General features: G+C 42.9%; 1 protein-coding gene across 5 annotated transcripts in view; it reads right to left on the reverse strand.

Annotated features, from left to right (window-relative positions):
- The window catches only part of Septin6 (septin 6), a 76397-nt gene that overhangs the window by 13803 nt on the left and 38482 nt on the right, over positions 1 to 24112 (reverse strand). For all 5 annotated transcript variants that reach the window (XM_060375334.1, XM_060375333.1, XM_060375335.1 and 2 more), the window contains exons 4-8: positions 19468 to 19654; positions 15029 to 15190; positions 8650 to 8746; positions 6730 to 6898; positions 3331 to 3463 (exon numbers count right to left, since the gene is read on the reverse strand). In XM_060375334.1, the coding sequence (XP_060231317.1) occupies positions 3331 to 3463; positions 6730 to 6898; positions 8650 to 8746; positions 15029 to 15190; positions 19468 to 19654 (748 nt within the window). The remainder of the gene's footprint in view (positions 1 to 3330; positions 3464 to 6729; positions 6899 to 8649; positions 8747 to 15028; positions 15191 to 19467; positions 19655 to 24112) is intronic.

A 24112-nucleotide genomic window follows, 5' to 3' on the forward strand; every position in this document is an offset into this window, starting at 1 on the left:
ATTTTGCTGGCATGTGTGTACTCTCAGATGTCACAAAAAGGCTTCAAATCTCTCGGAACTGGAGTTAAGGATGTGTTAAGTTGTAGGTGTTGGGAACTGAACACTGGTCACCTGCAAGAGCAGCCAGTGCTCTTAGCTGCTAAGCCATCTCTCCAGCCCCAAGAGCTCAGCCTTCAGCAGAGGTGAGGCTTCATTCATGGGATGGGAGCTCGGACGCAAGGGCCAGCGAGCACAGTCTGCCATGCCACTGTGGCAAGTGGATCAGAGAGCCAGAAGCATGGGCAGTCACACTACTAGAACGCTCAGAGTAACCTTAATAAACAGATCAAGCATAATTCTTCTTTCCGTGGGGACTCAGAAGGAAATTTTGCACTTTGTAGCACTTGCAGTGAAAACCACAGGTCAGTTCTCCAGCTACTATGGCATTTGGGACCCTTGCCTAAAAAAAAAAAGGGATGGCAAATAATAAGCTTTCTATTTAAAGTAGCTTCTCAGATTCACTTGAGGGGAGGGGAGCGTCAGTTGCTTCGAACAAGCTTTACTTCATTGCAACTTCTATTCGTTTTTTCTTTAAGATGCCCCTACCTCTCTTCCAAAAGGTAATGGGTGACATTTTTCTTCTTAAACTGAAACTGAAATCAAAGCAATACCTTTGCCACAAGTTTTGATGGCAGCCCTGGAGAGTCATAGGAGATCAAAGGTGAAGAGATTTGGGGAATAGTTGTTTCCCTTATTTATGTTTGAGGGGTGTGATGGCTATTCCTGACTGTCAACTTGATGGGTGACATATAATCACCTAGAAAACTAGGTGTGTTTACAAAAGCATGTCCAGATTGGGCTAACTGAGGTGGGAAGACGTAGTCTGAAGCTAGGTGGCACCATTCTATGGGCTTCAGTCTTGAACTGAGGTAAAAGAAAAAAGAATGATCTGAGTATTAACAGTATTATCTATCTATCTATCTATCTATCTATCTATCTATCCATCTATCTATCATCTATCCGTTGATCTATCTATCCGTCTATATCTGTCATCTATCTGCTTCTTGCACAAAGTGTCCAACTGCATTATACTTGTGCTACCATGCCTTCTCACCATAATGAATTGTACCTTCAGAGTTGTATGCCAAGACAAATTCCCTTAAGTTATTTTTCTCAAGTAGGTCTTTATCACAACATCAAGAAAAGTAACTGAGGTCCAGAGAAGGGAAGCACCGGCTCATATTCCAAAACTGTACTTTAGGCCCATTACCCTGGCATCGAGGTGTGAACTAGTATAAGAGCCTTGGAAGTCATGGCCATTGCTTAAAGGAATAACTGCATATGTTTAATTCTTTTTAAAGAACGTATTACTATTACAGGTGAGAGAGATTGGCTCAGTGGTTAAAAGCACTTTTTGCTCTTCCACAAGACTCAGTTTTAATCCTAAGCATGGACTTGGTCGTTTACAATTATTTGTAACTCCAGTTCTAGAGGATCGATCCAGTGCCTTCTTCTGTTCTCCATGGGCACCAGGTACACAAATGGTATATAAACATACATGTAGGAAAAAAAAACAAAAAACAAAAACAAAAACAAACAAAAAAAACAGCCATGGAATAAAATAAAGAAAGAGAAAAATTTATCATCATCATCATCATCATCAGCAGCAGCAGCAGCATGATTTATGTGTACATGTGTCATATCATGGCATATAGAGACAAGAGAACAACTTTTGGGAGTTGGTTCTCTCCTTCGACCTTGTGTCTCACTTGTCTTAACCATACAGCATACCCCATGTTAGCTGCTTGTGAACTTCCAGGTGATTCTCTCACCATTGGGGTGCTAGGATTACAGATGGGTGCCACTGGCATCCAGCTTTGATGTGGATTCCAGAAATTGATTTCAGGTTGTTAGGCTTGACTGGCATGCACTTTTTCCTACTGAGACATTTGTCCAGCCTAAACTGCATGTGCTTAGAAAGCACAAAACCATGGTTTAAAAACCATCCAGAATTGCACTAATGTTTTTTTTTTTTCTACTCTAAACCAAGATAGAGGTGATAATGTGGTGATCAGTGACAGAAAACTTATCTAGCATGTCAATGCCTGGGTTCCATCCTTAGCCCCACATCAAATAAATAGACACCCAAACAAACAAAAAATCAAGAGGGTGGAGTAGGAAACCTAAGTGAACAGCAAATGTTCCCAGTGTTGCCATTTTAGATTTCATCATTTAATCTAAAATGGGCTTTAGATCTACCTTTCACTGTGGTTACCACAGAGGATAGGATGGAACAGGACAGCCATGAAAACAATCATTTGTCTCTACAGAACTTCCAGTTTCCAGGAAGTAAGGAAAAGCCTCTCTTGACTGCATGTGCTCCACTGCCCAAGAGAGGTTTGTGAGCTACTGGAGAGGCTCTGCACCTGTGTTGTCCGATACAAGAGCTGCACTGAGCCTCTTTCAGGGGGACTGAATGTTTGAAATGAGATAATGAGAGGGACTGAGCTTTCCATTTGATTGTGTATTTAAAAATGGCTAGGAATAGATTTTAAAGGCTCCAACTTTCAGCAGTACTGGGGATTTTGAACCTAGGGCCTCAAGCAGCTATACAAGAACTTGACCACTGAGTTACATCCTTAGCCCCCTTTCAAGTTTTCATTTGGAGATAGTGTCTTACTTAAGTTGCCCTAACTTGTTCTCCTGCTCTGCTTTTCTAAGAAACTGAGATTATAGGCCTGTGCGACCATACTTGGCTTAGATTTAAATGTTTCCAACTAAAAAGATAAATATGTGAAATAACTAATTTGTTTATTTGCCTGGATTTAATAGTTCTATAGTATAAACACCAAAAGTGCATATCATATTCCATAAATATATGCAACTATTATTTGTCAATTAATAAATTATTTTTGATACCCAGTCATCGTAATACATGTCTGAAATCCTAAGGCTCATGGGGCTTGAGCAAAAGGTTCTAAAATTTGAGGCCAGCCTGGGCTAGACATTGAGTTCTAGTCCAGCCTGGGCTTCATATAGAAACCTTGCTTCAAAACCTAAATAAATAAATAAATTCAAATTAAAAGACATACTCACCTACAGCTAGGGGCTACCATGTGTGATGGCAGTGGCTCAAAATAATTAACAGAATGAGAAAATTTTCCAGCCTTAGGAAACAAAGGTCAAGAAAACACAGATGCCCTCAGACTCTCTGTCCATCCAAGTTGCGCTCCAGCTCTGCCCACAGCCTTCAAATCCCTGTACCATCCAGCATCTTTGTCAAGGCTGATGCCCCTCCTGCTTCACTTAGTCTTTCCCCCCTGCCTGTTTGGTCTCCAGGGTTGCATTTACCTCTTTTTCTGCCTCCTTGAGCTCAGCTTCTTTCTCTTTGACTCTCTGGACAAACATCTGTCTCATCTCTTCTTCTTTTTTCTGGAGCTCCCCTAGGAACTCATTTCTTTTCGCCTCATATGTCTCCTGTAAACTGTAGATATGATCAAGTCAATTCCCCTGCCTCTGGGGCAACCCCTTGTCAAGAAAACAGGACCCCATCATCCTCCTTGAGTTCCCTCATCCTCTCTTCCATAATTCTGACAGAGAACTATAAAGAGAATCATAAAGTGGATGGGACAGCTGGATTGGCATGCAACAGTAATATTACAGAGGTACTGAAGGGGGCAGAGGTCCCTTGGTGAACTGGATACTTCCTAAAACTCTAATCTCTCTCTTTCTCATACAGATGAGGAAACTGGGGCTCATAGAGATGAAATGACTCGCTGAAGATGGCACACCTGGTTAGAGGCAGAGCTGACTCCAGAAGATGGGTCTCCCATCTCTTGATTTAAGCCCCCCCCCCACCCCCGACTACACTGTCCTGCCAGGTCTTGGCTCTGAAACCAACCACATTCATTTACTACTTTATTGCACACTTGCTGAGATTTTACCTACCACTTACGTGATCAGTGTGAATAGACATGATGCTAGTCACTCAGAATCTAAAGCCCAGAGCCACCATGCCTGTCCTGAAGGAACTTGGGATCTAATGGGAGATGCCTGGATCAAGACCGCTGCCCCTGACATGCACTTATTTTTTTAAGTAAGAGTTAGCCTGGTGAAGAACAGAAGGACCATGCTCCAAAGAGCAATATTTTGGGAAGGAAGGCACAAGTGGAGAGCGGTGTTCCTGAGGATGTGGCCATACTTGAACAGGCCTGGGGGCATCATGTGAAGCATGGAGGAGTGAGACACAGGGGTCCTGAGTCTGAAAGACAAGGATAGCCTTTGAATACCACATCAAAGAAGTGGACATGTATCCAGCAAGTGGCTTTCATCAGTCAGAACATAATAAAGTCTACTTGGCTAGCCTAAGAAAGAAACTTTCCAGCAATTCAAATATAGAATGGAAGGATCTTCACATTGAAGGCTGGTAGCACATGGAGAGATCTGGAGGAACAACAGGGCTGCAGAATTCCCAAGCTTGGGAAAAAATTCAAGGCTGATTCTTGGCAGCTCCCCTTTTGCTCATACCTACCTGCTTTCTCAAATGTATTTCACTTTCTTTGTGAGTGTCTTTGTCTGAATCTCAGTGCTTACAATCTACATTAGGCCCTCTTGATACACACCCAAAAGAAACTGATTCTAGCTTTTGGCTTGGGCCACCAGGTAGATGGTAGAACATGAACAGTAACAGAAAATGCTGGAAAAGGAGGAAGAAGATGGACTAGATGGCATACTTCTAGAGCTTCAGAACAGGCATCGATAGAATGTCTGAGGCAAATGTCCAGGGTGCAGGTGCATCAACTGGTTCAGAGGTCAACGGTAAAGTTTTAACTTTGGATTCTTCAAATAGCTGGTGGTAATTAGGGTTATGAGAATAGAAAGAACCAGAACGGAGAGATGGGAGTATGAAAGGGCAGAGACATGTGTAAGTGTTCCAAGGAAGCACAAATATTAAAAAAGAAAGCTGAAGAAAATGAGCCCAAAAGTGAGACCAAGGAGTAATAAGATAGAGAGTGAGAATGATAAAGCTGACTAGGCCAGTATTGGAAGAGCTCAAGGCAGAGGGTAGTGTCTCATGAAAACCAAATTAGTGTTTCACATTAAAATTAAAGATAAAATCAAGCCACAGTGACATTGCCCACCAATCTACAACTGCAGGCCTTAGAGAGAGGCTATTTTATAGAGAGCTGGAGGCAGGCAGAAGCCAGATTGTAGTGGGTTGAGGAAGTAAGTGAGAGAGGAGGAAAGGAACAGTCGATACAGAAATGTTTCCTTCGTGTCACAGACAAACCTCTTGACAGGGGAGAAACTGGAAAGAAAGAGCAGGGCTAAAAAAAGTACTTCATTTGGTAGGAGAATTTGCAAGCAAGGCATACAGGGGCCAGTAGAAGAGTGAATTGAAGAGTGTGAAGATGCAGGAACAGGTATTGAGGATGGGAGAAAAAGGAAAGTCAAGGACTAAATGGTCAGACAGAGACACACCTCCTTCAGGATGGAGATGAGAGCTGTTGAGGTGAATGAGAGAGACATAGGAGCTTCCATCAGAAACAAACTCCTTTTCTCCCAGCTCAGGAGCTCTGGGGCCCTGACTTGCCTGTCCTGTCCATGGGGGCTGGGGAAGCTGCCATTCCTAAAGCAGCCATCCCCCAAAGGACTGCTTATACAGTGTCTTGGGCCCTCTTTCTGCTTTAAACAGGTGCTGTTGGATCTCAGAGGCCATTTGAAAGCCTTTTCCTCCCACTGATATTCCGCCTGGCTTGCTCAAGGATGTCTGACATTTCCTGAAAGGAGATAGAGCCACAGTAAAGGGCAACACATGGTAATTCAAAATGTAGGGCTGATGACACATATTGTATATATAGGGCAGATGCTTTCATTGGTCTATGGCTCCCCCTGCATAAGAAAAAAGCACTTTAGATTCTGATTTAAGGGAAATACCAGTGATTACTCATCTTCAGTGGTCAAAACAAAACCCATACTGAAATGCTAAGGCAGTAGGGGAAGAGGGAGCATCATGCAGGTCACCAATACAGGCAAAGTGACTACTTTATGGTCCTTTTTTTTGTACTTTCCTATCTATTTAATTATTTGGAGCTAGGGATGAACTCATGGCTTGTGCATACTAGGCAAACATTAACCAAATCACATAACCAAGCTTCCTCCCCCCCCCCCCTCTTTTTTTAAGGAATGCTCTTGCTATGCAGTCTTGACTGGTACAATACTTGCCAGGGACCCTAGGCTGTCCTCAAACTCATGGCAATCCTGTTTTAGCCTCCCCAGTGCTGGATTCCAGGAACTTGCCACTATGCCTGACTTTTCCTTCTGGTTTCGAGAAGAGGGAAGGTAGAAAAGAACATATTGGAAACCTGTCAAGCAACAGGAGAGCCAGATGAAGAATGTGGGAATGGAGGACAGGTTCTAATTTCTACACAGTAGAACAAAGCCCCAGCTCAGGGTCTATGTGAGCCTGGCTGACTAGAGCAGATATATATGGGGAGGAGGGGTCAAGTCAGTGAGTGATCAGCAGAATGATTTCTCTGGGGCCTTTCCCTCCTTTCCCTGCTTTTCTAAGTGGGTGGCAGCTATTTTGGTAGATGTGCAGATACAAAAATGGGACGCTCAAGCAAAGTCGGTGATCCAGGAGTTACTTTGGACTCTCTAGCTAACCCCCATACTCCTTGCCCTGCTGATTCTCTGGGGCAAGGCTTCCTGAGCTGAGTCAGGCTGGCTTGGCCTGGCATAAAGTGGTACCTGAATGGCTTGCTGTCAGGGTCGGTGTCCTTGAAGCCCATCTCCTCCAGCTTACAGCGGCGGTACAATTCATAGTGCCGGGTGTGGGTCTGCTCCCGCAGATCCTCCATGTTGATCCGAATCAGCATCTCTCGCAGCTTCACAAAATCGCAGTGGGTCTCGTTTTCAACTGCATAGCAGGGTTTGGGGGCATTGGAAGTATATTGAAAGGAAGGTCGGCAGAAGAAGAAATGGATGAAGTGAGAAGTAAAACGTCTAAGGGTGACACTGCTTTGCAGCTTGCTTATATGGCGCCTACAAATTTAACCTCCTAATTCTATTTTCTGTGACAATTGGGAATGAAACAGTATGAAAGGGCAATAATAAAAACTGTACTACTGTGAGACTAAAGACTTTCATTAACGCCTCAACACAAAATCACCAGGCAGACTTCCACAGGAATGTCTGCTTTGCACTGCTTTGTGCATGGCAATACATGCACATCTGTTTATCCATTCACCCAATAAGTATTTGTGGAATCTCCATTTTCAATATTATGTGTAGCCCTGAGAATTATGAAATGAAATCTTAGGGCTATGCTGTTAAGAACCTGAAGTTTACTGGGAAAGTGCATGTAAGCAGAACAATATAACACAGTGCTAAAATGACAGATATGGAGGTTGGTTGCAATGCAGCAAAAGCCCAGAAGAGGGGGACCTACAAGCACCCAGGAGACATTAGGCTTCCCCAAAGACACAACCTCTTGGATGACTCTGCAAGGAAGAACAGAATTTATCAGGCAGATAACAGAACATAATCTCCACAAGGTCTCCAGAAGGCTAGGCAAGGTCATACAGAGAACAAGTTGCAGTGTCAGGCTTCAAACACAGATAGTGTAAGGGAGAGCAGAGACCATAGATGGAGTCTCCAAAGAGCAAGGAAAAATAACTAAGGTAGAAACAGGCGATGGGGACAAGGACGGGCAGACCTCTGGTGTGGCCCATGTGGGTGGTAGAAGCTTCCAAGAAGGTGTTTTGCCAAGGGCTGATAATGGCCTGATCATGACAATCTTAAGCAGGATAAAGTGTGTACCATTTCTTTGCTTCAGGGCAAAGATCTTCATTTTGGGTAGTGGTCAAGGATGTGAGAGATGTGGACTAAATCACAGCGAAGTAGATTTCTGGCCAGAGCAGTTGGTGGAAGCAGGGCTCTGACAAGATATCTCCAGGTCCATCCCCACTGTGTTAGATGTTAGTGTTTGGCCATGGAGAGGTGGATGCTGGTGTCTGAGATGATGAACAGATAGGTTAGCCAAGATTCTGTCTCTCGAACTCTGGGAGAGGACACTAGGGACAGAGAGGAGGGATTCTAGAATGACAGAGTTGAGCATGGTTGTACCATCATAGATGGTCAGTCATCAGAAGTTTTTGTCTACAGTCCAGAGTGGTCCATGTACTCTTTCTGCTTAAAGCCCCTTGCATTACATGAACCCTACCTGTTGACATAGACTGGTGGTTCTTGGCCTTCCTAATGCTACAACCTTTTAATACAGTTCCTCATGTTGTGGGGACCCCCAAGCATAAAATGGTTTTGTTGCAATCTCATTATGAATAACAGTGCTGTAAACGTTCTTGTGCCTCTCCTAGTGACATACTCACTTATATAGTCCTTTCTATGTTGTGCCAAATCCATTTATCTTTTGTTTTGTTTGGGGCTAGTGTCACGGGAGTACTTTCTTCATTAAATACAAAAGGAGCCTGCTCACATCATAGAATCCAGGCATGGAGCCAGAGCTTGCTGCTAGTGAACACTATGGTTCTAAGAGACCCAAATTGAGTAGTAGAGGCTAAGAATAAGCTAGGAACTTGTCATGTCATGGCAGGAGCAGCAGAGACACAGAGAAGGGGCCTTTTGAGTGCAGCCCATCTGGAGGAGACTCACCCTGCACAGTCCCCCAAGGATACTGCCGTGCCTTCATCATCTTGTTGCCTATCTTTACTTCTTCTGTGCTGCCAATAACAGCAAACGGCAGGTGGGCCTGGAACAGAGGCAAACAAGCATTCAGAACTCCAGAAGGAAGGCATCAAGTACCCCACGATGGAACTGCTGCTCATCTCCAGGCCTTTGGGCCCCTCCCCCCTGCAATGCCACTCAGTGTGTCAGGATTGAGAGGCATTCATTAAGCTCTAAAGTTCTACAGCCATGCAGAGAGAAGAAACCTGGTTCTTGCTTCTCTGCTCTGGAATTCACAATAACAGATAACAATGGCATGGTCCAACACATAGAGAACATAAGCAAATATATGGCCTAGCAACCTATATCCACAGTCATAGTTGCTGGGGGTGGGTGAGTGGATGAGCATCAGAAGGGGTTGGGTACAGACACTGGCATCACTGCTCATTTCCTAGAGTATGAGAGCACGCCCTAAAACCACTAAGGCGGACTGTCTTTGTTCTTGCCACCTGAGACAAGAGCTCACTGATGTCAGCTCACTGACGCTGTGAGCCTAGAGGGCAAGTCACCAAGTCTTCACCACAGGCTCTGATGGTGTACTGTAAGCGACATAAAGAAGTAGAAGATATGCTCCTTTGCAGTTTGAGAGTTTGTACTCTTACTGAGGAAGCCTAAATTACGTACTCAAAATCCTGTTAGCACATGACCAAGGGCATATAGTAGGTACATCATAAATATTCCCTGGATAGAGGTGGCAGGACCATCAAAATAGGGAAGAGGATGAAAGAGAAAGTTCAAGCAGGGGCATGAGCTTGGTGCTTGCAGAAGAGATGAGAAGCAGTGACTGCAGAGGGCTAGACTGAGGGAGGAGGTGAGAACAAAAACCATGTTGTGTCATCATCTGCTTGCATCCTGGGCTCTCAGGATGTGTGAAGTGGGAGGCACTTCTCTAGGCTCAAGAAGAAAAAAAAAAAAAAAAAAACAAGAAGAAAATAAAGGCATAGGAAATGCCAGTCTTCACTTAGGCCTATTATTTTTATCATCAAAAGACATTGTCAGAATGACAGGGACACTTGTTTTCCCACTTCTTCAAACTACTGTCATTTGATTCCTCTAGCTCCTTGACTATGCTCAAACACACAGCCCCCATCAAACTGAATGCTAGGACCTCATAAAATCTCCCGCAGAACACTACTTTGTAACGGGCATCAAAGATGTTTCTGGAAAGTACAGGTAAACAGATCACTTCCAAGGGCCAGAAATATAAACTTTATATTTTATAGAAGGGAGCCAGGACAGAGGGCTTAAAGGAGTCATGCATGTCCCGAACTCTAATGCTAGATCTTTTTAGGAAGCAGTGAAGCTACCACACTTTGACTGCCAGTCTTCCCAAGCCACCTAGGGTGCTCTGCATTGTGTCCTGGCTAAACAGCACCTGCTAGAGGTCAACTAAGTACAGCAGGTCAGGGGGCACTGCATGAAAGGTCTGACTCTGCTGCTCTAGAAAGACACAACCTTTGACAACCAGAATGGAATCGAGCAAGATGAAGAGGAGTTTTAACTTTCAATCACACAACTAGGTCCTACCCATGATACCCTCCCCCCAAAATGGAGGTCAGACTTTCTCCTAGTTTTTTTAGGTCCCTGCAGGAGGCTGACAATCGATGTTTCATATATGTGGCCCCAGGGAGGAAACTCTTGATAGTTGCAAGATAAGGATCCTGCTGACACGATGATCAGACTGTTAAGGAGACCCTGTATGAACTCTACCTAAAATTCTGATGATGGACACCAAAATTGGAGATCCTAGGTGCAGAGTGCTATCACAACACAGCCTCAGGCTCCAGATTCACTGCTTAGTCCATTTTGTACAGTTAAAACAAAATACCTGAGGCTAAGTTTTTTTTGTTTTTTTTTTAATTTTGGAGACAGGGTTTCTCTGTGTAGCTTTGGCTGTCCTGAACTCGCTTTGTAGACCAGGATGGCCTCAAACTCACAGAGATCTGCCTGCCTCTGCTGGGAATAAAAGCAGGCACCACTCCCACCTGTTTTCTTTTTCTTCAATCTTTCTTCTTTTGAAAAGAGATTTCTTTTTATTTGTGTATATGTATGCCTGTAAGTGGGTATGTGCATGTGAGTGCAGGTGCACAAAGAGATCAGAAGAAAACGGTTAGATCTCCTGGAGCTGGAGTTACAGGGGGTTGTGAGTCACCATATGTTAGTAATGGGAACAGGACTAAAGGCCCCTGGAAGAGTAGTATGTACTCTTAATCTCTGAGCCATCTCTCTACCCTCTCTCTTGTTCAAAATCAATCCTAGGAATTGAACTCAGGACTTTACACGTGTCAGGCACATGTTCTACCACTGAGTTATGCATTGTCAGCCTTCTCTTTCAGCTTTTGTTTTGAAACAGGGTCTCGCTAAGATGCCCAGGCTGGGAACTCACTCTGTATTCTAAGCAGATATTAAACTTGTAGTCCTCTTGCTTCAGCCTCTAGAGTGCCTGATATTATAGGTTTGCATTTCCAGGCCCCTAAAAGGCTCCCTCTCCTAATACAATCACATGGGCAACACTTTCAAATCACAGCACTACTTTTCCAGTCTCATGTCTACCTTAAACTCCCCTTGGTCCATTTGAAAGTTGTTTGATGATCCAACTGTCATGACTTACTTTATTCTTGCTCAACCACATGTATTATGCTTCGAAGACCAGAAGAATGATTTTGGCTTTGTTTGTTTGTTTTGCTTTGTTTTGTTTTTAGGCTGTGAAATTCCATCAGGATCTTGTCAAACTGGCCTTGGTTTCCTCCCAGGATAAACAAGGCTTCCCAGTCATGAGGCTGGTTCTACTTGCCCCCATTTCAGGTTCCCACTAATGGATAAACAAGGCTGTTACCTAATTTACTCAAATACCATTGGTCATTCCAACATATAACCATGGAAACAATAGAGACACCATTACTGGGTCGAGGGAAAGGACAGATTTGGGCCTAAGGGCCTCCCTGTGATTTGCCAACCATGTACCCTTACTGGGCACAAATACAATGTCTCTATGGCAATCAAATCCAGTGCTTAACAAATAGCCAATTAACTGAACTTAATCATGTAATTCACCTATTCTTCAACCCCTGACCACAGTTTGAGCTATTCTAAGAATAGCATTAAATTTTATTGTTGTGTGTTTTTTAAGACAGGGTCTCATGTATTTCAGGCTATCTTCCAGTTCTCTATATTTCTGAGGATGACCTTAAACTTCAGATCTTCCTACCTCTATCTTCCAAGCATTGAGATTACAGGTGTGTATGTCAGACCAACAAACATTGCAGCTAAACAATATGCTGGGCATGGTGCCTCAGTACTATAATGTCTGTAGCCAGGAAGCTGAGGCAAGAAGGTCACCAGTTTAAGAAAAGCCTTGGCTACACAGTGATACCCTGTCTCAAAATAATGAATTAATTTAAACAGTGTGACAATTTTGAGATTTAAAGTCTATAGGTTTGAGAGCAGTCCCAGCATGTGCTGAAAATGGCATAGAGCAAACACACTCTCTTTCCCCCAACTTCCTGCCCCCACAAACTGAAATAATGGTTTCTAGGACCACCCAAAAGCCAATATTTATGTTCCCCCATAAATATTTCTTACTTGGGAATAACAGGGCAACTGTTTAGTCTTCTGTAACTAGGTAAAAAAAAAATTCTGCCTCTTCTATTTCTCATGACAACTGTATAGTGGGCAAGGGCTGGGTATCTGGAACAATATCAAGAATTTAAAGGCCAACAACCAGTCCTCATAGCACCTAAGCATCCTCGCCCCATCTCTGGAGATACCATTGCATATGCCATGGGCTCTCTAGAGACTTTGACACAGTTGTACTGGTGGCAGGTGAGCAAAGCACTCCTGTGTTTATTATATTCCTGTTTCCCAATTCAGCATGTGGAACACAGGGGCTTCCAATACAGGCCCCTCCCACAGATATGCTCAAATCCAGGCATGCTATCTGTAAGGCACCCCTTCTCTTCCCTTCCCATTCACAAAAGCATGACAGAATGCAAGGGAGTAAAGACTGAGTGATGCTACTTAGAGGAATGATCCTGAATTCACCAAATTTAGCTTACTTTTCCTTCCTTTTGGAGGCAAGGTCTTGTTATATGTAGGCCAGGCTAGACTCAAACATGTGATCCTCCAGCCTCAGCATGTGATGCTGGGATCACAGGCATGCACTACCACATTTAGCTTTTAATTTAGTTGTTCAACATGAAGCAGTGATGAGCTATGGACTTTTTTGAGTATTATGGGGCCCACAATCTCTTCACTGCCATAGCAGGATGGTTGAGAACTGTTGTTTCATAGCAATGGCGAGTTTCTGCCTCTGAGGCTGAATCTGCCCTAGGCTGAGCAGGAGGCCCAATTCGAGCTGTGAGCAGAGAAAGGGTGATTGTCACTCCTAACCCATAATATAGTGGTATAGTTTGGTGGGACACCTTCAAATTGCTGAAAAATTGCCAGTCCTATTTCTTTTAGCAAAGGAAACCACCAGGCTGAACACTGCTTGATGACTCAGGGACTGAGTTGGGAAGCTATCTTCAGTGACTGAAGTACTGAAGCTGCCAGACATCGGTGCAAGCTACACCCAGAAAACACTTCCTGTTTTTCTGCAGGCTGGGCACCTTTTCCAGTTTTCAGACAGACTCTCATTTCCATCAAAATGCCTCGACTCCTGGAGAAGACAGCACTATTTTAAAAAAATTTTTTGACCATACAGGTCACATGGAACACAACTCTGCAAGGCACAGACTATACCGTGAAGTCAGGCTTGTCAAGGCTGATGAAGAGCTTCTATTGAGAAGCTGATGGGCAGGACATCAGGCTAGATAGTAACTTGTTGCCTGGCTATGCTAATTTGCTGGCCAGTTAACAGGAGGTGGCAGCTGATGTTGTAATGATAACTTAGAGGGCACCAGCAGCAGGAAAAGTTTGCTAAAAATGGCTTTTATTACAAGGCTTTCCTGAGTTTGGCTGTCTCCTGACATTATGTCATTAGGAAACACTGATGCCTTTCCATAGAGAAAAAGAAATTTGTTCCCCCAAGCAGAGGTTTGCTGGAAGCTATTAGCTGTCTCCTGGAAATCACAACATTGAAGCTTTCACAGCAACAGCATCAACACATTGTAAAGAAACGCGGGGAGTGTTTGACTCTCTGCCTTCTTTATTACTCATTTCTCTAGCAGGGGGAGGCAGAGGAGGCGAGAAAGGAGGATGCTTTTAGTAAATTCATTCACACTTAATAAGGCAAAGCATAACCTCGGTGGTTAAAAATAACACCACTGGGGCTAGAGAGATGGCTCACTTGTTGAGAGCACTTGCTGCTCTTGCAGAGGACCTGGGTGATTTTCAGCACCCAAAAGCAGCTATACAAACATCTGTAACTCTAATCTCAGGGTTTCTGGCCTCAGTGGAGACTGTACACACATGGTACACTTACATTCAGGCAAAACACTCAATACTCATACACAAAAATAAAAATAAATAAAACCTTTTTTAAGAAAATCACTTGTGATTGTCAGCAAAAGTGAAAGCTATTTCTAATTGTTTTATTCATGACAACAGGGATTAGTTCTCAGACAACAGCCCACCCCTGAGCCTCTGAGGCCAATCAACCTTTTCAGACTTTATGTCTTTTACTGTACCCACCTTTCAGCAATGTTGGGATCAGAGACAAACAAGGTATGCCTTTCTTGAAGCCCAGTCTGATAGGTTGCCTGGCCCAGATCTCAGGGGTATTAAGAAGGAGGGCTAGAAGGATGGCACAATGGATACAGGCTTGCCTAGTACAAAAAGACCTAAGCTCAGAGCCTCAGAACTCACACAAAAGCTAGCCAGACACAGTGGCTACCTGTAATCCTAGGACTTGGAAGGGGGAGACCGGATCCCCAGGGCACATTGTCCAGGAGAGACAGAATCTGAGCTCTGGTTTCAGCAAGAGACCCTACCACAATAAATGCAGTGGAGAGTGATTGGGGAAGACACCCAACATCAAACTAAGGTTTCCACACACATGAACACCTGCACACACACACACACACACACACACACACACACACACACGCGCGCGCGAACATATATATGAGCCAAAAAGGAGAAGGAGAATGAAAGGAGAGGTCTGAATTCTCTGCTCCACACTCAGCCTAGGGCCAGCCTTTCCCTTTTCCAGGTTACTAATCTCCATGTCACTGAAACTTTGTAGCAGCCATCACTAGAAACAGAAACTGTTTAGTTTCTGGACTCCCCTGTTACCAATACCTGAGACTCAGGTAATCAAGTTACCACACCAAGATGGAAGAAAGCTGAATCCTGTGCTGCCACTCACATTCATGGTTCCATTGATCTCAGACACCGACTCATCATCCGTGGGGAACTGATAGATCTGGACTCCATTGCTCACAAGTTCACTGGTGATTTTAATCTTGAACTTTGTCAGCTCACTCTTAGAAATGGCATCTGATTTGGCAATGATGGGGATGATGTTCACCTAGGAAAAAGAGGAATAAAGTGGGATCAACTGTTGGTAACTAGCAAGACCTATGGCTCCCATTGGCTCTCAGAGGGGACAGCTCAGCATATAGGTCCAGCACTCTCCACCCTTAGCCAAATGACAATATAATAAACAATAAGAAGTATTTACTATGTGTTGGCCACTAAACTACGTACCCTATGTACAGCTTAGCATAATTAATCCTAACAATAACTTTCCCAGAAGGTGTTGTTATTAATGTTTTACTACTGTGAAACTGGACCATACAGAGATTAAGTATCTGGTCTAAGGCCACAGGGCAGATAAGTAGCAGAACTGAAATTCAAGTCCAAGTCAGCTTTATTCCCAAAGCTGGTAGCAACTATGAGCTAGCTACCAGTTCAGATCTAAGTTGGGGAGCTATGTGATACCTTGGAATCAAGGTCACTGCTAGAGTGATTCAAAGAAGAAAGATGACAGGGAATTTGTGTTTGACAAGGTGACAGGTAGCACTAAGTTTTCCCAACCCATTCAACTTAGGCTCACCCCAGCCAGATATAACATGGATCCACATGGAAAGTATTAGAAAAAGGAAGCAGGAACAGACTTGGTGAGCATGAACATGTGGCTCTCTTACTTGCACCAGCCAGTTAAGCAAAGAAGACCCAGTACTACCAATCTGGCATGAAACTTACACAGATATGTTAGACTGGGGCTAGGGATACAGCTCAGTCAGTAGGATGCTAGCTTAGTTCCAGCCTCAGCTCCGCCTACAATGTCAGCACTGCACAAGTGGAGGCAGGAAGATTAATTCAAGAACATCTTTGGCTACATCGTGGGTTTGAGGGTAGCTTTAAGCTTCACGAGATCCTATATCACCCCTGCACCACCCTACACAAATTACTAATGCTTGAGTCATAGGGTTTATTTCTGGGTAAGAAAGCAGGTGTGAATGCCCAATTTCGGATACCAAGAGAGAGCCCCAGAGAAAGCCCAAAGCTCAACCCATCTGAACCCTGACGCTTGAAATCCCTCCAATACAGGAGAAAGCTTTTATTGTAAAGGTAAAGAAATCTGAGATGTGCATGGCTTTGGGAGACAGAGCACACTAAATCTCAGGTTCCTGTAGAGAATGGAGTTGTTCCTGCTCGCAGACCCCATTGGGGCAGCTTGAATGGTACTCAGGCCTGGGGCTCTGAGAAGAGAGTGAGAGCTCCAGAACTGAAGAAGTCCTGTCTCTATTTTGTACTTTCAAAGTCTCCTGAAAGCTCATACCACATAGCGCATACCACAAACCCCAGACCTTGCAGTTATCTTCCTTGAAGTCTTTGGGGATCAAAAGATCAGACTCTTTGCCAAGATGGAACAGTGGGCAAATCCAGGATTCTTTATAATTTTTTTTTTTTTGCCAAATCCTCATTGGTACACAATAAACATAAGCCAGAAACTGCTTACTTAATGCAGCCCACCCACCAGACTGCCGTCCCACTTGGCACACTGCTGCCCTATATGGTGGCACACTGGGCATGAAGACATTTCAGAAGCAGCCTATTATTCATGAGCAGTGAGCTCATTCCTGCAAAAGTGAAAAAAGCCTTCTTCTGATTATAGCTGACATTTAGTTTTTATAATGGCTATGCTAGCAAATGACTACATGTAAATTAGAATTTTGTACACTAAAATAACTTGCAGTTAGAGAGCTAAAGCCAAATCTCAGCTCAGTTACAAGTTGTCTGACCTTGATCAGGCTACTTGCCTCTCTGTGCCTCAGTGATGTCATATGCAAAGTGTAATTAACACTACCTAAATATACTAAATTATTAGAAGGCCAAAAACAGGGCCCAGTTCCTATTGCTGAAGACAGTACTTAACATATTTCATCAAACATAGAGAAGTTGATCTGGTGCCTAACTAGAGCCTGTAAGCCTACTGACTAGTATTCATAGTATTGGAATGTACTTTGCACACTACCAAAGAAGAAAAGCAACTACCCAACCAGCTACAAACCCTGCAAACTACAACGGTCACCTGTCTGAGCAAGATGCTGGTTCAATAGTGCTACAAATGTTGTGGAAGTAACCAACCACTATCTAATTGGATTCAAGGCCCATTCCATGAGACAGAACCCATGCCTGACACTGCTAGATCTGAGACTGGCTAAGCCATAGGCCTAAGGGAAAACCAAATACCACAGTTCTGCTAAAAGAACATTTCAATAAGACGACTCCTAACAACATTTTGCTATGCCCATACATCAGTGCCTTGCTTAGCCGTCTTCTTGCAGTAGAAGGGAACTAACACAGAGACTCACAACTGGACAATGTACAGAAAGTGAGACTTTGGAGCACTCAGTCCTAAATGGATGTCTTCATCAAACTCCTTCCCTGATGGCTCAGGGATCTTTGAAGAAGAGGAGGTAGAAAGATTGTAAGAGCCACAGGTGATGTATGACTCCACGGAAACAGCATTTTCTCGACACAATGGGACTGATGCATATAACATCTCACACAGACTATGGTAGTAAGTAGGCATAGGGCCTGCACAGGTTCAAACCAGGAAGGATCCCATTGCTGAGAGGGGGGAAGTAAACACAGGCCCCATCTTGAAACAAAAAGCTAAATGCAATTGATACCTACTTAGAAAGGAAAACCTAGTTTTTTTCCAATAAAGTATAAAATATATCCAATAAATACATCACTGGATATATTAACTCCAGGATATTCCCCATACCCAGCAGTATATGTTTTTGTAGATGTTTTGTCAAATTGCTTTGTTTGGGCATGTTTTGCCTTATTCATCATTTACTTATATATTTGGTTTCTGTTTCCATGAAGTTTGTGTGTGTGTGTGTGTGTGTATGTGTGTTGTTGTTGTTGCTGTTGTTGTTCTTCTTCTTCTTCTTGTTTTCTTAACAAGAGTAAAAGGACAGGGAGCTGGATGGAGAGAGGTGAAAAGGACCTGGGTGGAGTTTGAACAGGGGAAAACCATGATCAGAATATATTGTATGAAAAAAATTTGGTTAAAAATAAATAAAAATTAAGACAAAATATAATAAAACACTTTTTCTTAAAAACAATCAAACAACAATATATAATGAAAATAATGAAAAACAGGGCCCAGTGCCTAAGCTCTTATTGCATTAGGCTCCTCAGAACCCACAAACATATCAGGTGGGCATGGCAACCTACCTATAATTCAGCTTCAGAAGGCAGAGACAGGGGATTCCCAGAGCAAGCTAGCTAGCAAGACTAGCCACATAGGTGAATACTGATTTGTCTGAGACTCTGCCTCCATGAATAAGGTGAAAGAGAGATGATACAGGATGATTCTTATATCTGCTTTCGATCTCCAACTGCACAAACGTCAATATACATATGCACTTACACACATACAAACATGCATAGATACACACAAACAACATACACACATATACAAATGGAAAAAAATATGAAGTAACATGAATAAGTACACAGTGCCTGGAGCATGCCAAATGTTAGGAAAAACAAACAAACAAACAAACTACAGTCTTTTAAAGAATCCAATGTTCTCCGGGCAGTGGTGGTGCACACCTTTAATCCCAGCACTCAGGAGGCAGAGGCAGACGGCTCTCTGTGACTTCAAGGCCAGCCTGGTCTACAAAGGGAGTCCAGGACAACCAAGGCTATACAGAGAAACCCTGTCTCAAAAAAAATATCGAATGTTCAATTAGTTCTGTTTTTATGGTGTTGGGAATTGAATCTAGGGCCTTGAAGATGGCTGAAGAGATGGTTTAGTATTTCAGAGCACTGTCGCTCTTGCAAAAGACCCAGATTTGGTCTCTAGCACCCACTTGGTGGCTCACAACCATTTCTAAGTCCAGTTCTAGGGAATCTGATATCCTCTTCTGAACTCCTTTCATCGACTGGCATGCAAGTGGTGCACAGGTATATATACTTGCAGATAAAATATTCAAAAATATAAAATAAAATAAGTATAGTTTTTAAAAGTTAAAAAACCACACCTTTCCATTCGCTAACCATTGTCCTTATGCTGTAAACAGCCATCTTGCTTACATCCATTCTTATTTCCAAGACATATCAGGGTGGAAGAACACTGAGGACAAATCCATCCCTGATACTAGGAATTCAGATGACAACGCATATGATACAAATGCAGGATCTGTAACATCATCTTTATGGAGCAAGGGAATAAAGGATTGGATTACGATGCCACAAAACCTCTGCTGGAATCGAGCATCCATTGTGTATTAGATCAGTAAGAGTCCAGTTTGCTCAGCGCCCGCTCCTGCCTCATACCTTACTATCCAGCTTCTTCATGGTTACTAGATCCAGAGACTTAAGCGAATGTCCTGTTGGGGCAATGAAATACAAGCAGACGTGGATTCGGGTGTCATGGTAGGTGTGCAGTACTCTCCGGATCTTCAACTCCTCCTGCAGGTAGGCTTCAAACTGAGCATCGATGAATTCCATGATGGGCTTGTAGCTAGAGTGGAAAGAAATGGCTTCAAATGCTTGCTTTTTGACACAATCAAACTTAGAAATGCAGTGCCCTGTGTAGTTGGACCCTCCCTCATCTACTTGGGCTTCTCCAGCTTTTCTCATTGGGCTTTTCTATTGTCAGCTTTGGCTGACTTCTTGGTCCACACATGAGCCAAACATATTTCTTCACTGTGGAATGACCATTTCTCTTTCTTCATCCCAATCATGCCTTTGCACACGTCACTGCTCAGTTTTATGCCTACCTGCTTCCTATTGACCACCTCTTCTTATGTTCAAAATCCCTTCTGTGACCCAGTATATATATACTGCTGGGTATATGTGTGTGTGATATATTGGCTTTCTCACTGACAGGAGTTAATGTTCTCTCAAACCCACAGGCCCTGAGGCAATGTGGAAGCCACTGGTGGGATCTGTGGGGTTAGGATGACATTCCTCCATATTGGGTCCTCGATCTAAGCCCGTTACATCTCCCCACACCATGCTTTTGGACTGGATCTGTGTACAGACCTCGCTGCGAGATATTTGTTCACTCTTGCAACAATGATTAGAACATATCAATTTACAACCTTGATAGCCACATATTTTTCTACTTCTCATCTAGGCATCCTTCCCCCCAATTATCTACATAGGAACCCCAGCTCACTGAGTATCCATGAAAAGTTCTCTGAGGCAGCCTCTATGACTCAACAAGACTCATTCATTCATTCATTCATTTTGGGCACAGGGCCTTCCTGTAGCCTTGGTTGGTCTGGAACTTGTTATGTAGACCAGGCTAGCCTCAAATTCACAGAGATCTGCCTCTCTCTACTTTCACAGTGCCAAGAAAAAAGGTATGCACCACCATGCACACATCTATTTATTTTTGAAACAATGTCTTGCAATATAGCCTAAGCTGCTGTGGAACTCATTATGTAGCTCAGGCTGGCCTCAAACTCATGAACCTCCTGCCTCAGCTTTCTGAGTACTGGAATTACTTATGTGTACCACAATACCAGATTCATCAAGGCCTTCTAAACAATAGTGAACTGAAGGTCTATAGGCATTAGCAGTTGTTAAGGGAGGGAGAGATATTTTCTTCAGTAGTGTAGCCTCTGGTAAATTGCTCATCTTCTATTGCTAATCCCTTATCCATGTTCCTATAAATAACCCTAATTAAACATATTTGCTTACATGAATAGAGAAAGGCATAAAAATAGAAGAGGGTGCTGGTAAGATGGCTTAGTGTGTAAGGGCACCTGCCATTAAGCCTGAGGACCTGAGTTTGATTCCCAGTGTCTGCGTGAGAGAAGGAGAAAACTGGCTCTTGCCGCTGCCCTCTGACCTTTACACATGCACCATAGTATGCATGCACACGTATACAAATAAATAAATAAATGAAAATGTGACTAATAAAATACCTCTTTTTAAAAAAAATGAAGTAAAGAGGAACTACTTGGGAAAAGGAAGGCGATAAGTGGAAGGGGGGGATAAGAGAGGACAATGGGGAGTGAATATAGTAAAAAAAACACATGCTGCACATGCACAAAAGTATCATAATGAAACCCAGTATCACGTATAATTAATACATGATAATTTTTAAAAACTTCAAAAAAGAACAGTCAGCCCACTCCTCCCTGTCCCAGACCTTCCTGGAAATTCCTTTCTTCCTAGCCCTGTCTGCACTGAAGCTACCTCAACTGCCTTGACATTCTCTTGCTTCCTTCCTTCCTTCCTTTGTTTTTTAAGTGTATATGTGTGTAGGTGTGTGTGCCATGGCATAAGGGTGGAAGTCATACGATAACCTATGGAAGTCAGTTTTCCTTTATCACCATGAGAGATCCAGGGATGGACCTCTGGTCACCAGCTTGGTGGCAAACATCATTACCCACTGAGCCATCTCACCTGCCTCTGCTCCACCCAACCCCGACATCACCTTTCTGCTCTAACTAGGTCATCTCAGCTTCAGCTCTACCTCTTTTCTCATCTCATTTTATATACTGCTTCTCCACTGGAGATGCTGCCTCCCTTCAAGCAAGAAGAGGTTCATTCCCTTAGCCCAGGGCAGGGAGTTTTCAGATTCCATTACCACAGGAGAATGATCAAAGAAAGACATGAACCCAACCAACACCTCCCACCTACAGCAGCTCCCAACCTGAGCCTTTGTGAAAGAGCCCTCTAGGAGAGAAGACGAAAGCAGCATTTAAAAAAAGAACCACAGAATCCTGCATCCTGAGAACTGCATACAGGAAGAAACCCAGGTGCAGGGTATCTCTAGCACCCCAAAGGAAAAAAAAATCTAAAAATATCATTCTTTCTTTCTTCCTTTGACCACTCCTTCCCCAGCTAAGACTGTTCTGAAGCATAAGTGATCCCTTGGTAGCAAAGAGTCTTAGAAGGTTCCTGAAGAATTCATAGTGAGAGTACAGGAAGCATCCCTCAGACATAGCTAATTTTTAGATGAGTAGCTGGTTTGAATTATATGATCAGGGCATGGCTTTGCTTTCCTGTTACATAACTTCGTTTTTACTTCAGTTTTGGCTTCATACAAAGGAAACAGAAGAACAGATTTTTCTCACCTTCCTTCCTCTTGAATCTCTGAAACGCTATATGCATCTCATTACTAATGCTTCTGGCTCTCAGAGTCTCTGAGGAGGTGCATAGATCAGACCTGCCAAACCAGCCAATCGGCCACCAGGATTCAGTTTAGAAGGATCTGAAAGATGACTCATCTTTGTGCAGGTCAGCTTGGTATTGCCAGTGTCTGGCACACAGTAAGGACTCCACTTACCACTCCAAGTTCCCTCACCTCTGTCCCCACAGCTGATCTCCCCACATGGCTGTCTCCTCGACACATGTTGCTACCCTTACTGAACTCTACTCTGGGGTAAAGAAAATCCTTCCTTCTGTATGTGGCTGCATCACCAATCATTTCTTTTTTCTTTTTTTCAAAGGAAATATAAGATAGTTTATTATGAAGCCAACATGTGTGACCCTAGCATGGGAACACAGATTCAGGCTAACCAAAAATGCCACATTTTATAAAGCTATTTTAACAAAACAATAAACGAAAGGAAATGTAACATACTTGTAAAAAAAAAAAAAAAAACATTAGGTAGGCAGGTTATACATATGTGAAGAAATCTGAACTATAGATCTCAGATACTATTTGATGGCATTTGTAGCCTTGGGATTTGTGGAAGCTAGAGTTATGTTTATAGATTTCAAAGGACATACGCAAGAATATTAAGTTAAACACAGAGATGGTTGTATAAGTTTGCACTCCCATCAGCAATGGAGGAGTCCTTTGTTCCACATGCTTACCAGCATGTGCTGTCACTTGAGTTTTTGATCTTAGCCATTCTGACAGGTGTAAGATGGAAGCTCAGAGATGTTTTGATTTGAATTTCCCTGATGACTAAAGATGGTGAACATTTCTTTAATTGCTTCTTGGACATTAAAGATCCCTCTGCTGAGAATTCTCATTTCTTTTTTCAAGGCACTGCTTTTCTCATGCCCCTTCCAAGAGGATGTTTCTATATGACCCACACCCTAGATCCATGGAGGGCCATAGAAGACAGCTTTCATTTAGCACTTTCTTCCCTAGGAGACTCTATCCTTCCTCATCATTACAATTAATATTTGCCCTATTAAGGTGACAAGTCTGAGACTTTTATGGACCATCCATGTAATTCTTCTTTTCTGACCTGTAGAGGTGTTTTTCCTACATGTACACCACATGCATGTGTGGTGTCTATGGAGGCCAGAAAAGGTGGTGGGTCTCCTGGAACTGAAGTTACAGACAGTTGTAAGGCCACAGATGGGTGCTGGGAATCAAACTGGGGACCTCTGGAAGAGCAACCAGTGCTCTTAATTGCTGAACCATCTTTCCATTCCTATCCAAATATTTCTAAACATGGAGCTTACAGACCTCCAGGAAGTCTATGGATAGAATTTGGAGAATCTACAAACTTAGGAATGAAATACATCTCTAACTGATGTTTACCAGTTTCTTTAGTTATAAACAGAGACAGTTATCTGTAGTACTGTCTGCAGCACCAGTGACTTTTCTATCCAGTAAAGGTCACTCATATTTTTCTTCCTAGTCCAGTGGTTGTACATATGTCAAAACAACATCTACATCCATCATTGTTTCTGTATTCTAGTAATTATTAAGCCTGCAAATGGATATCATTATTTTGGAACTTAATAGAGAAGCATATGCGTTACTAAATCATAATTTAAAAATATTTTGCTAACTTATTTTTATTATAATTGGTACATTTTAGGCATTTAAAGTTATTTTGAGAATGAGGCCATGAGCCATAGAACAGTACTAAATGATCTAAAAGGCACAGTGGTCTAAATACTTCTTCATTTCTGGCAGTGAGATGCACCGTGGAGATACTACAACAGAGTAATGAATAGAAAGTATTGGGAATTCGGCTACTTTTGATGGCATGAA

The sequence above is a fragment of the Meriones unguiculatus genome, chromosome X (genome assembly GCF_030254825.1).
Source record: "Meriones unguiculatus strain TT.TT164.6M chromosome X, Bangor_MerUng_6.1, whole genome shotgun sequence".
In the NCBI taxonomy this organism is placed as follows: domain Eukaryota; kingdom Metazoa; phylum Chordata; class Mammalia; order Rodentia; family Muridae; genus Meriones; species Meriones unguiculatus.